General features: G+C 39.7%; 1 protein-coding gene across 3 annotated transcripts in view; it reads right to left on the reverse strand.

Moving 5' to 3' along the window:
* The window catches only part of LOC129363329 (thyroid hormone receptor alpha), a 60364-nt gene that overhangs the window by 23826 nt on the left and 21073 nt on the right, over positions 1 to 15465 (reverse strand). For 2 of the 3 annotated variants that reach the window (XM_055035360.1, XM_055035362.1), the window contains one exon: positions 8774 to 8987. In XM_055035360.1, the coding sequence (XP_054891335.1) occupies positions 8774 to 8820 (47 nt within the window). In that variant the 5' untranslated portion in view covers positions 8821 to 8987. Of the gene's footprint in view, positions 1 to 7054; positions 7560 to 8773; positions 8988 to 15465 lie in introns of those variants that run through there. The other variant, XM_055035364.1, reaches the window with a different exon arrangement.

Below are 15465 nucleotides of genomic sequence, written 5' to 3' on the forward strand. Positions count from 1 at the left end.
AAGTAGTTATTAAGTCCAGTACAACTAATGTCTGTAAGTCACCCATAGACTAATCATTCCCTTCCAGCTCAATATCCCTGGATCCTCATTTCCTTTCAGGGCTCTGTCCGAGATTATTGAGCTTCATATATCTGGGAGAATTTCAAGCGGACCAGTCATTGAACAGAAAGAGGTGAGAACCATGACGTCAATTTTCAGGACGTGAGGACGTGAACGAAGCCGTTCGGTCCATGTTGCTTCCAATTACCGAGCAATTAAAGCTGGAGCAAGAGGAATGTTGAAGAAAATTTATTGCCAGCAAAGATGCGAAGATGCTCCCCATGGGGGATGTTTACAGTTTTGAGGAAGCTCACAATTTCCAGTTGGTTTCATCAATCTGGTGTGCTATATACGCCACGGCTAAACATTTACAGATTAGATGGAATAATATCCAACAGCTTCAGACTTCAACATGCCTCCAGGAAGCAACAGTTTCTCAGCAGGGTGGGGATCCAGTCTGTGTGTAAGAAGCAAAACGCAGAGCAGGCAAGGTTTGTGAGGGCAGACAACAGCAAAACAACATGGCCGACGCAAAACACTGAATTTTACAATGATTTGGGAGGTTCAACAAACACCATCCTGGATGAGGAGCTTGGAGAAAAAAAAAATCCTGCACAAGTTTTCTTTTTCATCCAGTCGGATGGACTTTATACCTCAAGTATGCAGTTCTGATAAGGGTCGTTACAATAAAAAAATATAAACTACATTAAAAAAATGAAATAAAAATACTCAATGTTTAATATTTTTGATGCCACAGCAACCTGTTTTGAAGACATGATGACATCTACTGTGTTATAGATTGTTGCGTTGTAGGAAAAGAATGTATGTGAACAGGAACACCTCTGACGGTCGCAGGTTCGATTCCCGGCCTGGCGACTTTTGCCGCATGTCTTTCTCCTCTCTCGTTTTCTTTCCAACTACTTTCAAATAAAGGCCACTAGAGCCAACAAAACCTTTGAAAAAAAAAAAAAGGTTATGGACGACTTGCTGATTATTAAATATGTCACCGCAGAAAAAATCTTTTGTTTTCTCCCTAATTGTTAGGGTGTTTAATTGATGCCAATTGGAAACCAATTTTAAACCAATTTTAACCAATATAATTGCATAGGGTGCAATTATATTGATAAAATGGTAATGATGCTTTTAAAGTGTCAGCACACTCTTTTCAGTGATGATGTGAAATTACAGTTTTTGTCTGTCAGTTTTGGTCTCTTAAGCTTTCTCAAATGTTTTACTGATTTATTTATATCAATTTAAAGTCAACTATCCACCATCAAACCTCAACCGCTGTGATTCCATTCACCATAAAATTCTGCAAATTGGAATTAAGGAAATAAATTTGCTTAATGGAAACATGACAATTTTGATAAAACTCTTTAAAAAAAAAAAAAAAAAACCTTTTCACCTGTTATGAAGTAGATAACTTTCACAAAACTGTGAAATGCTTTCTTCACATCACGAGTCACGCGATCAGCAACTGGATATTGCTACTGGTGGAAATACAAAAGAAGGCTGCAGGAAGTGGCAGGAGGATGATTGTTTGTCTTTTTTTCAGACAATTTGCAGCTGGCTCCATAAGAGTCCAAACAGCATCACAGTTTCTAAAAAGTTGTGTGTCATTTCAAAGTGTTGAATCCATAACTCTTCTGTAAAATCAATTATTGAAAATTCCCCGAAACACTGCTTATGTATTTGCACCAGAGTAGGGAGGTCTTATAAGATGCCAATGTCTCCTCTGATTGGCTGATTGATGAGTACCAACACTGAGTGAATTATGAATAAACCTCATGTAACTGCTTACATCTGTTGCTGCCATGATTTTTAACGACTCATCACATGAACAAGCTTAGTCAGGTGTGATTTTAACATTATTTCTTCAAAGGAAATCACAATTTTGTGTCTTTTTTTTTTTTACCATTATCACTTGTAGTGGAATCGCAGCTGATGAAGATGATTTAGTTCCTGTGAATCATCTCTGAGACAAAACAGTTGTTTTGGTCTGACTCAGCCTCCCTGAGCTGACAGCTGTCTGGGTTCAGATCCGATGGTGGCTCGGTTTTACTGTATCCACTCAGGAATTGCACAGCACCAACTTTTCTCCTCTTCCTCTAGGGAGGGAAAGTTCGACCATAATCCGCCACCACCTGATGGGTTTTACTCATGTTAAAAGGAGCGAGCTGCTGGCAGGCGCCGGTGGGGCAGATCTCTCTGCGTTACCCCTTCAGGTCCTGCCAAGTTCCAACCGTGTGCCAGGGAGCTTTAGGCCGGTGGCTTATGTTGCAGCTGTGGCATCCAAAGACAAGATAAGCAGAATATCAAGGAACGTAAAGCCTGATTTACATGGCTGCCTTCAACAGCTGGTTGGGTGCAAACAGTCCACGGGATCTCAAGTAATGGCCTACTGTCACGCTTCATTAATAACAGAAATGCAATAAATTTCTGAGAAGAAACCATCTTGGAGCTCTCACAACAAACTGCTACACAGCTGTCACAAGGCCAGGGATTATACAGTTTGTGTGCGTGCGTGCGTGTGTGTGTGTGTGTGCACGTGGGTGGAGGTTGGGGAGGCAGTCATGAGAGGTCATATGGTTATGTTCTCAATGTGAAGGAATGAGTGGAAAGGAAACTGTGAATCTAAGTTTAGAACAGTATGGTGTACATTTGAAGGCGCATTATTACGTGAAATCAACTTTTCTGAGTTTTACATCATGTCATAAGGTTATTTTCTCATCAAAAACATACTTGCAGTGTTGCTTTGATTCTTTTATGCATGTTTGAGAAATAAATTAATCTCCTATGGCAACCATTTAGCTGGGTGGATCTAGCCCCGCCTTCAAGCCGTAACTTCCACCTCACAGAACAGCCCTCCCCCTCTCAGCTCCTTCAGACTAGCCAGTCACAATTAGCAAACACCTGGTGGAACTGTGCATCTGCTGAGCTCATTATAAGAGCTGCTTCTCAGTGAAAACTACGGTGGCAATGACTTCCTGAAGGCAACATGTCAGAAAGAGCAGGAATTTCTTAAAGAGACAGAGGCCTAATTTCATGGTGCTAATTTACAATGTCAAATTTCTTTAAGTTATATTTGATAAACAGCATATAGCATATTTTTAACAACTGAAGTAAACATAGTTACTTAACTTTGCTATGAAATTGCACTATGTGCCTAGAAAACATCATACTGCCCCTTTAAGACTTCAAGTCTGGACATTGAAAACATTTTGACTTAAACTAGGGCTGGGACTTTGACAAGTTAATTTTGATTAACAAGATAGATTTTAAAACGTTAAAAAATGTTAAAGAAATGAATCAAATTATTGCTATTATTTGTGACATACAAAGGCTATGAAACCTTTGTGTATTCATGCGTTTCCAGTACGCCCATAAATCTGACGCACAAGCGACATCTGCAGACAAACAATGGTCCATTGTGGGTTCTTACCACAAATTCAGTTTTCCATACAAGGTCAATCCACTGAGTGAGATACTTTTTCTATCAAACCATGTACAAAACTGACCACCAAGGTAAAACTTTGTCTTCTTTTAAGCAAACGACAAGGATTTTCCATCAATATCACATTATGTTCACCGCTGATATTACACACACAGAACAAAGGCTGTACAACCTGTTTAGTAGCCCCTCGGGGAGGTATAGCACTTGGAACCAGCTACCTTGGATGAAAGCGAAGGAAATTGAAAAGGCTGAAAAAAAAAACATTGCAAAGCAATAAGATGAGATTTTGTAAAATAGAGACAGTTCTATATTCCTGGTCTTGGGAACCGAATGGCTGGACCTTAACTCCAATGAGCGCTTTGTTGGGTCAGTACTGGCAGCTCAAGCCGAACCCAGTGCAATGCCATTGGCTGACCTGTAACAAACTGGTCAAAGTCTGGGATTCGATCCCACTGACAAGCAGGTGACCAACATGATGTCCTCACACACAGCTGAAGCTCATTAAATTGCCAACACGTCTTCTTTCTTCAGACTTCAATCGGCCAATCCAATTAACAAAACCAAACAAGAGTCAATAGCAGAATAAAATGCTTGGCACTCAAATAGAGGATTTAATTAGTTGGCATGGGAACAGCCAACGTACCCAACATTGCTGCTCAGCCTAAAAGACACATTTTTATGACAAACGAATAAAAACCCCCAAAACAATTCAGAATCAGCTTTACTGGCAAAGGTTGCGTGCTCAAACAAAAAATATGTCTTTGGTTTCAAGCACAATACATTCAGGATTACTTCCTAACTGGATAGCTTGATTTCACAAAGGTGTGGTAAACTTGGAGTTACGGTTTGCGCAATGTATTTTATTTCTAAGCTCTCCCCACCTTATTAGTTTTGCCCCAAATAAGAGGACTGAAATTATTCATATAATCGAATAATGAACTACAAAGGAGTACTGTCATCAAAAGTGGTATTATTTTGCTTTGTTTCACAATTTCACAATTCCACTTGTCATCTTCTGACGAGGACTGAGCGACCAATCTCCGTTAGTCACTTAATACATGTAGTTGTTGTTCAATGACTCTTGTGACAATCGCAGCTAAAAATGTGTTGCTCCTCTCCACAGACTTCATGTGGTTTGTCGGTCATTGTCCATGATAAGGACAAATTTTGCTCATGGTTCCATCTCTAATGAAATGCAACATCCTGGGGTTGATATTGAAAGATAACGTACTGGATATACTGCATTTGCATTGTGCAATAAATGCCTCTTTGTATTTCTCTTTGTCACAGAGGTCTAGTCCCAGTTTGCCTCTAGTTTCTCACAGATTATCCCATCCATCCTTTTTATTTTTGCAAGGTCATGCCAAGGGCGACTGTTTTATCATGTGTTCTGGTTTTCAGAAAAAAAGTGAAAAGTGATGGTGAGTGCGATGGGATTGAGTTTGAGGGATTTCCCAGGATGTTTGCTAAACATCGTTTGAGGTTGACTAATTGTGACACCGCTAATATGTAAACCCTTTTAGCATTTTGTCACATTATACACATCAAGCTTCAACGTGGGATTGTGTGCGACAGATCAACGGAAAGTAGAGCATAATTGTGAAGTAGAATGAAAACAAACAAACAGCTTGCAATGAGATTTGTTTCTTACAAATAAAGCATCATGCGCTTATATTCCTTTACTCCGATTCCCCTATAGGAGGTCATCCTTAGAATTTACCTACTTGGAGTACAATGCTGTGGAGAAGTGATAGGTACCAGCTTCCCTTATCATTAAACACCATCTCCACTGTAAAAAATGGCAACATGTGACAGGAAGGTAGCGAAAATCAGTTAGTGGTTTTATGTTGACAACTTTAAGGCTCCCATGTACTCGGGCGTATTTAAAGGTCTGCACGCACTGGATTGGGATTCCAAGTGGACATCTGCCACTTGGAAGATGTCCACTTGGACATGATGGGCCTGATGCTACATTTTTGCGACTGTGGTCTCGGTGTTGCACAGCAAACGGCTCGGAAGGACTAGTGTCTGAATCGACGTACAAATCAGCAGCGCTCTGATAGCGGCCATCTTTCCTCCACCGAAGGGCCGAACAGTAACAATCGTCACATATGTGACGCCAATGCTGCATTATTTGTCGCAGGCTGTAATGCAGCGACATCAAAGTCTCGACTTTCAAAGTCCCCACGCCAACAAGGAGAATTCTTAAATCTCCACTTTGGTCAGAGTTTTTGTTTTTAGTAAAACTAAATGGAGGCTACATGTGGATGAATGACCAAATTGCATAAGAATCATGGTGGCAAAAACACCAAACTACATGGATTAGTGATCAAGATAGGCTCATTGCCCATAGTCTAGGCCCATTCATTGGAACCAATATTCAAAAATATTTTATTTACCCTAACTTTAGCTACTCGCAACATTTTTTTGGCTCGTTTTGCTTAACAAGCCATCATTACTTGTTGTGGGATCAGGCGGAACAGCAGCTCTTACAGGACAGAGGGCCGGCCGTGACTGACCTGAGGGTCTCCACTGCGCAAATGAGCTCTGGTAATCTTCTCTTGAATTATGATTTTACAGCCCCGGCCCCATTTCAGCAGGGCTGCAGCAGAACATCAGAACCCAGAGTTAAACTTTCATCTGCTACATAACACATTCATAATTCAGAAGCCCCAGGAAGCCTGCACTTACAGTATGAGTTTAATCAAAGATTAACAAAGTTTTCTAATGTTAGTGTTTCGACTCGAACCAGCCATGTGTAGATTGAAATGAGAAAAAAAAGGAAGTTTGGTTTTAGTCATTGATTCGGAGTGTATTAAGTTTCTACCGTTTTCCTGGTAGAAACGAGCCAACACAGTCCTGATTAGTATTTTACCTTTATAAATATATTTAATCCTTTCATCTGCAATATCAGGCGCAGAATCAAAACTCCAGCTCTAGATAAAATATTTTATTATATCAAGGTGTAATGAAGTATATCGAGTCAGTAGAAGGCTGAATTAAAACGAATATGAAATATGCAATTGTTTCTTATTTTTTTTATTATTACAACACTGCCTCTTTTGTGTTTAAAGATGTATCTACATGGATGGGCGATTGATGTTTAGTTGCAGTCTTCCTCAGTTCAGAGAAGGGGCAGACTTCTCTCCAACGCTCTTGTTTATCTCAGCGTGTTCCATGTTCATTTTAAGCTGTAATTGGATGAAATAGACGAATAAACAAACAGATGAACACATTTCCGAATCCTTTCCGGTTGGATCTGAACTACGGAGCGTTGCTGAAAGCCGACTAACTCCTGAAATATTCAGACGCCTTGTACTGCAGCGAATGTGACACAACAAATTCTATTTCAGCACCCTTACTGCAGGCTATGTCGAGTTACACATGGGTACGCGTGTGAGTGTGTACCAAGAGAGCAGTGTACTCTGAAAAGAAAAAAAAACACACAAAAAAACGGAGGTATTCACAGAAAGGGAGGGGTCGGAGCATGAGGCAGATTTCAGCAGGACACGTGCATGTTAAGTGACACTATGTGGGAAACACACATGCGCACAAACGCACAGCGACAGTGAAATCCCCTGTTGATGTCAGACCCTGAGTTGTCGTCTGCTTTCTGTGGCTCCATCTGCCTCCCGTGGTCCTAATCCAGCTCTCTTCCCGCTCCGCTAATCCTCACACACACACACACACACACGCACACACGCACGCATGCACGCACGCACACACACACGCGCACACTCACACACAAACACGCACGCGCGCAACCTCACACACACACACACACACACGCACACACACCCCAACACACACGCACACGCCCACACACACACCCACACACACACAAACACACACGCACACACAAGGCACAAACTTCTACATGTACACATCTGAAAGCCGACATGCAGAGCTTTTGTTTTGTAAAAGCAAGGAAAAAAAGAAAAACAGAAGCAGAAAGCCAGGAACCAGTTGGAGAAAAAAACAAAAACAAACAAACAGACAAAAAAATACGGACCTCGCCATGCACAGCTATTAAAATAATTGAGAATGAAATAATTAGAAAATATTTTTGCAATTGTGGAATGTCACAGCTTTTTTTCTCTGCATCAAATCTGGATGTAAAAGCTATAACATTGAATTTGGTTTAGTTATTTTACAGTTTAAAAAATATATATAACATATATAAAAGCAAAGATCAAACAAACAAAAGCAGTAAATATGCCAGTGTGAACATGTAGCTAGCACGATATACAGTCAGAGGAACAGGACTGTTCCAGGACTCTGTCTGAAGAAAGATACTCAGTAACACCAAGCAGCTCTGAGCAGCTCTGAAGTCTTCAGAGCCTGTGGGAACAGATCATTGTCTCACATGGGGAGACAGTTTGCTTTCCATGATGGAAGACGTTGGATAAAGAAGCCCATTCTGCTAACTATCTGGAAGCGGTGACCATCAAAGACAACAAACATAAGAAACCGGTTTCCAACCAACCCAACCAACTCAACCACAGTGGAACTGCTTGTAGATGTCCTACTTTCTTGAAATAAACTTCAAAAAGTATTTATGGATATGCTTAATCGCAACATTTACCCTGGGGGAAAAGGTCAAGTTCAAAGCTCAGACAAAATTATTCAGCTGTGGTGACCTTGATAGTGAAGTAGTGGCCCACCGTAGCTGCATTTCCATTACAAATATGTTAAACTTTGTCTATAATCTTCTACTGTAAAAAAACAAAACAAAACAACAACAACAAATTTATTTCCAGTAAATGAGAAACACAATTAAAATCAGAGGTGGATAAATTTGTTTACGAGTTGTCATTAATAAACGTGCCGCTCCATTATCCTCATACTACTTCGTTTTCTTCATGGTTTGCATCAGTGGCTACATCCAGTTGTTGATCATGTGACTCGTGTGACGCAAAAAAAACAAAAAAAACCAAAACACTGAAGTTTTGAAAAAATAAATTAATTTTGATCCCGCCTTAAAAAACACCTCGTCTTACATGTTCTCCATATTGAGAATATCTTTATATAGAGCTTACAAGCAGGTCAAAGAAACTTCTCTATAATTTGTTCAGATTTAAATGGTATGAAAAACCTCAGGCACTAGTTTGCAGTTAAAAAGTCTATTTCTTTATGCTAACTACTGAAACTAGGTAATTTTCTACCAAAGGGAGTGAAGGACCTAGTTCATTTCTGAATTACCTAAAGATATCAGATGATGTATTTTGTCAACTACTCAGCAGTTCAATGCACTCTAATCTCTCAAACAACCCGCCTTACCCTTTCTCATCACTCTCTGAAGAATTGCTCTCCTGCTTGTCGAACATCGTTGCCGTTCAACTCCAGTAGCATCCAGCGACCAATCGTAGAGCCGGGAGGCGTACCTCAGACAGGTCGACCTGCTCAGCATTCGCCGGCAGCCTTCTCAACAGCCAACCAGAGGAATCCGTGAACGAGAACTGTGGGACGGGAACACGGCAAGTCGGGCGGAGAGCTGCATGATGGAAAGGGATGGAGACAAATCAATCTGTTAGTAATTCATACGCTGGTATCCAGCAAGAGTGAACTCTATGCCCCTAAAAGCTGAACTCGCTGAGTGTTATCTAAGGGCTCAGAATTGGGTCGAGCTGACCTGTTTTGTAGCCATGGACCGGCTGGGATCCAAACTGCACACTGGAGTGAGTTTTGTATTTTAAGTTCAGGGAAGAGGGAGTTCAGTGGTGTAAAGCATTCACTTCATTACAGTTACAATTAGCTCCTTAAGGCATAATTATTCATCCATGAGTCGCTTCCCAGAAGGACTCCTGCTCTTTTTGTCCCTGGACAATGTGTCCTCATGTGGTGCCTGATGTCACTTCTATCCAAAGTAGCAGACTACTTTGTTTTTTTTATGAAATATGAGGATCAATAGTCATGGAAAGAAAGTTTTGATTTTGATTTTGTTGTAAAAAGTTTTCTAATAACATCACTTCCCTTCTCGTTCTTTGAGATGATTACCCTAATAAGTAACCACCTGATTCTGGCTGTCTATCAGTTTCATAACCATACCATAAAAATATGCAGAAAAACTATTTTACATTTCGAGATTTGAGATCGTCTTGTTTTCCACACCAGCAAATCAAAGAAAACGTGCAGACAGAATCAGCCCGAGTTCAGTTTGCCATTTTACAAAAACTTTGTTGACCAAAGTATTTCCCACAAAGCTTCGCCTGGTGAAGAACCATGACATCATCCACAGAGTTTCTCCTTCTCAGCTGATGACTCCTTTAGCGCCTGAGTTGGGTAGATTTTTCCTAGATGGATTGAACTGAACTCCAGGGGATCTTCAGGACCTTAAATTGTTTTTTTTTTTTGTTGTTTTAAATATCTAATGGTCATGGCAGCCACGGATACTGGTGAACCAGTGGATGGAACCTTTCGAAACTGGGTGTCTTGAGAAACACTGAATGCATAATTTCCCGTAAATCATCTGGAAAGGCGGCACCTATTGGCTGGACCACTGTTGAATTAGGTCAGTTTATGCAATCACTTCTTAAATATGATTGCAAAATAAGATTTGTTCATGACCACTGCTTCTTCTACAGCTCTGCTACTCTCTCCTCCCCAGTGTAGCATCGTTCGGTGTTTCTTTAACTTTTACCTTGATGTTCTGACAACCTTTCAGAGATCAAGCCCAGAACTGTAAAGCAGCAGTTTAAAAAAGATGCTGCGCTTTCTGTCCACAGGCTGCTACTTGAGACTTCAGCAGACGACATGGAGACTGGATGTTGAACAGCTATGCTGCTCTGGTTTATCCGTTAGCCGTCAACCCCGTTCTCACAAGGAACATTTAAAGCCATGTCTTACTGTGATAGCTCATCCACTGATGCAATCCCGTTACAAATAATTAATGAGAGCGAAACGGCAGTGGAGCTAGAAAGACATCATTTGCACCCTCGTTAAGTGCGAGAAGACTTCAGCAAACATGCTGTGATAAAAGCATGGTATTTATTAGCTGGCACACTTGGAACAATTTCAATAATCATAAACGACCCCGAAATGTACCAGCCAGTCTTGTTTTTTTGTGCTAGACAGTCATATCCAAATTTCCAACAAAAATGTCACCAATATCCTCTGCTTATGCTCTTATTATTAAACTAGAGTTGTGTGCGGAGGAAGAGGAGAGGTAGGACAGGGATATAGCTGAGGAAGAGCTCACAGCTTAGAGGAAGGACGATGAAAAGGCGTATATCACAGCGGCCGTCATGGTGCGAAATTTTTCACGAGGATATTTCTAACACTTCTTGATATTTACAAACATATTCAGTGGGAAGAGTGCAGAACTCAGGGTGATCCTTTCCCCCTGAATGCCCACAGACCACCAATTCATGGCTGGACACATAAACTCAGCTTAAGCCACTGTCATTTCAGTTTGGTCATTCAGAAAGGTCAAGAAGACGCGTGGGGAAGAAATACTGAATCAACCAATCCCAAGGCAGCAAACGAATTCAATTAGACATTTGAACGTGGTGAAGGCAACCTACTAATGTTCGAAGTGAGCTGTCGAAACAAACAGAAAGGGAATTTAGGTTACGTTCAGGTCTGGTTTGCAGAGTTGGAGACTTGGAAACAAAGACTTGACTCTAGATGAAAACCTTGATCTCAGACCATATGACATCATGTGTAAAAATGTAATAAAATCTGTCTTCAACATGCAAGAAAACCTCATTAACACCACATTATGCAGAATTTCATGAAACCCTTAAACACATTTTGTAATACTTTGTGCCGCATTATATATTATTACATTGTGTGCAGGTTGTGCAGAGGTAGACCAGCGTGTTCTATGATTTCTTTTTTTGTCGTTGGTGAAAAAAACAACAACAACCCACCAGACACTTCTTCTGTCAGCAACAGAATTGTGTGTTTATATTGGATGCATTTACCCAGAATTCCCTGCGCTGCAGTCCACTTCCTGTTTTTGGTGCGCTTGGCCTTTACATACATCAGAATTAACTTCAACCGGCCCAAAACCAGGGCCTTTATGCGGACCAACGCTCATTTTTCTGGTCTGCATCAGAATGAAGTTTATTTCCTCGAATTAAGCGAATTTTCAAGATTTTTTGAGTTCAATTAAGGCAAAAAAAAAAAAAGCAGTGCTGGTCTGAGTGCACCTTGTAGTTCAAAACTGATGAAAAATATTCTGAATCTAGCAAAACAAGGACAAAGTTTGTTTGAAAAGTTATTTGATTGAATGTTCCTACCTGGTTTGCAGAATGTATGGCTCAGTAAGGACCGTTTTATTTCTTTGAGGACCCATTTTGAACAAGACTCCTGGTATTCACGTAGTTTGAACTCCATGGAGGTAGATCTGCTTTTACAATACAACCTCTGTGTTCCTTATTTACTGCTACAGTACTGCGTCTATTAGAGGAAAGCAACTGCAGCCAAATCTAATTTGCTATAAGCTGCTTACACACACAGAGACAAATTCAGGCTTAATTGCTTTGGGAGTTTTTATCTGTTGTTTTCTACTTTTGAATGCTCCAAATGTCAGCTGAGCTCGATAAAAGACTCAACCTGTGTGTGTCACTGCTAGAAGTGTGCTCTAGACTCTCACAGTTCATCCATGAGTTCAGTTTTGAGAGAGTTAATAAAGACGACGTGTCGCATTTTTGACGTTTTCACACACTAAAGAATGATAATGTGAAACAATTTCAAAAAGAAACCAGTATGACGCTAAAAATGTTAGGAAAACATGCAATGATTGTTGCATTTTGGACAATCAAAATCATTTTGGAGAACATGTTGTTTGAAAAGTGGCAGGAGAATTGTCAGCTGCAGGTAGGAATCTGAGAAGAGTCCGCCATGATTGTTGTTTTTCTTCCAGCTTGCGCGTATGAGGAAACAAAATACTGACGTTTATGGAGCATCAATGGCATTCAGGTACGAAGAATGCAAGTGGGCTGGGTCGCATTCGAAAGAAACTCAGAACTGTATTGCTCAGACTGCCACAAAAAGATCCGGTGCAGGTCGCATTAACCCCCACAAAAATAATAATAAAAATTGAATTGGGTCACGTCAGGCCAGTTTGAATCTGAAAATACATCAACAGCAACAAACACGCTAGTGAAAGCAATTAGCGCCTCTCGCCAGACGTTAAGTCTGTTTCCTCCAAATAAAACCAGAAGCTTACACAGTCTTTGGAGAGCTGCACTGCTGCTCCTACTTGTTAAACCAGAACAGTTTAATAAGAACATCGCCTTCTTGTTGATACCTTGCTGGTAATTGTGTAATTTGTCAGCAATGGATTATCCTGCTAACACCATGAACTTTTGCCACAGATCAAAATAGTGCTGTCTGTTCATGGTTTTACACCCAACTAATGAAGATTTCACAAACGCATGAGGCCTTTTAAACTACTCTGCCTTCAAAACAGTGGCAGTTCTTTAGTGAATGGCATGCTGGGTAATTCTCTATCTCAGCCTGTTCCTTCCCCAAACACAAACAGAACTCATTTGGTCTCTTGCTGGGGCCCATTTAAAACAGAACAGAGCAGACTTTTTAATTTGTGACTTTTCTCAGAGCGATTAGAGAAATAATGTTTCGATCTGAAACAGAGAGACTCTCAAGTCTGTCAGAGGAATGTTCCAGGATTTGGGCAAATTATTACAATAAGCTTGTGGAAAGAAACCCATCTAAAGTCTGAGTTACAAAACTCCCAGCTAAGACTGAGGAGATGTTTGAAAACTTAAGATTTTGAAGCAATTCTTAAATAAATGTCTGTTAGGCGTAAGCCTACCAAAATAATCAACTAGTCAATAATCACAATTAAACTGAGTTTGATCATTTCCAGTCCGATGAGTAATATTTTATTTACAGAGACATCACAGTTCATTATATTTATGGTTTTGGTTGTAAATGTTTCATTTTGGGTACTTAAAATATCCCCTATTTCCAATGTGTCGAGTTCTTTATAAAATGAAAGTTTAATGGAGTTTGAGAGGGCGAACTTGCATCATTATGCTGCAATCATTAGATCAGTTTAGAAAGGCCTCAAAACACCAAAACTATCAATTATCGCAATAAATTGCTGGACAATTTATTGTCCAGAAAGCGATTAATTGGTATGACAATATCAGGACAGGCCTTTTCACATGTATATGGTATTTTTCTTTGCAGATGTTAGGCTTAGTAAAAAAAAAACCCAAAGTACTGAGATTTCATTGAAACAAAAATAAACCAATATCAATGTGTATCAAAGTTTGTTCTTTCTTTCTCATAATTAAGTACTACTTTTGAAAGCACTTTAGTTAAAATACTAAAAATGAAAAATGCAGCGATGGAGAGCAGAATCCAGTTTTACCACAACACCGGTGTTGTGTGAATGAACATGTCCTCAGGTGACCTGCAGACAGACTCTGCTCTCACAGCTTGCAGCAGGGTGAATAAAGAGCAAATTAGGCATTACTAATTATCACCGTTTACCACAGTGAAAACATCACATGGTTTTGAATGCTAATAAATGTCAAATAATTACTTTTAGAAATTTTCTGACCTTTCTTTCTCGTTTTTGTAAGTGGACTTTGCTGCGCTGTCCTGAGATGAGTTATACTCTATTGTGATTTGTTGCTACTAAATTAAACTGAATTGAATTCATGTGAATTAGATTATAGTAATAACATTGATAAAGCCTGACAGGTGACTAGTTCATGTCGTAGGCAGGATAAAAAGTGATATTTGCCAGGAAAAAGTATTTATAACCCTTTAACAAATTATCTTCAACAGAGGTGAAGAAATGTGACTTTCTTCTATATTTTTTTTCTCACAAAAGTCTTTGTACTACTGAAAGAAAAAAAAAGTTTCTTTGTAGTTTGTAGCTGGAATGTGACCCAGTGTGCAAAGTCAGTCACTAAAGTTTTAGTGCAAAACACACAAAAGTAAAACAACAAAATGAAGAACATACGGCAATTTGTCAAAAAAATAAATAAAAATAATGTAAAAACTCCAAAAATGCCATTTAAAGAATGAGGGTTTTCTTCATGACTGAATAAACATGAAAATTAGAACTTTGGCAGAAATGCAAGGTTTTCATTTTTTTGTTCCTGGTTTTCCGCTGGCGTGCCAAATATCTCTCTACAGAAATGTAAGAAACAGAAAGCGAATGTTAAAGTGTAGGAGCACAACATTTTTGCATCACCACTAAAAGATAAGTAGTATCTTGTTGCTCTTTTTTGAACAGTGGATGCACTATTTTAGAGACAGAAAACTCTCTGAACGAAAGAAAAGGCGGCAATTTTTATTACCCCATAAATTTTTCCAGAAATTCCATCAGTTAAGTTTCTGTCATGACTGAAACAGACGTTCTGTAACTGCAGGACAGAAAAGTGAAAGTAAAGCAGAGGCGCTGATGCCCACTTTCACTTGTGAGACAGCAGATGGCATCAGAGTATGAAACACAATATAACAGCTTTGTCTTTGTGTCGCACTTCAGGACACACAAAACCCCAAATGAACTACGATCAGACAGGTGAACCTGCCTCTAATGCCAAACTGTTAAGTTCTAAAATGAAACAAGAGAAGAAGATGGTTGTAATTAAAGCCTGTTTGCTTCACTCAGTCTTCTTTTTTATATATATGTATTTGAAGCTAACCTAAAATAATCAAAAGAATGAAAAGAAAAAGAAAATCTGACATCAAAAAACATGATCTGAGAAGACTGAATAAAATAAATCACAATTCACATTTTATGAGCTGGGATTTGTTTTCAGTCCCAAATATGAAAACATTCCACACCAAGCTTGGCTTCACAGTCTATTAAAAGCAAAGTACATCTGCACTAAGGCAAGGTGAACAGATGAGCACACACACACCCCAACACACACACACACACACACACACACACACGCACGCACGCACGCACGCACGCACACACACACATGTCTATTGGCCCAAGTGTGGCGCTATCAAAGATAAGTGATTCTCCTTCATCC

Source organism: Poeciliopsis prolifica, unplaced genomic scaffold (genome assembly GCF_027474105.1).
Source record: "Poeciliopsis prolifica strain line A6 unplaced genomic scaffold, Auburn_PproV2 SCAFFOLD010, whole genome shotgun sequence".
Lineage (NCBI taxonomy): Eukaryota > Metazoa > Chordata > Actinopteri > Cyprinodontiformes > Poeciliidae > Poeciliopsis > Poeciliopsis prolifica.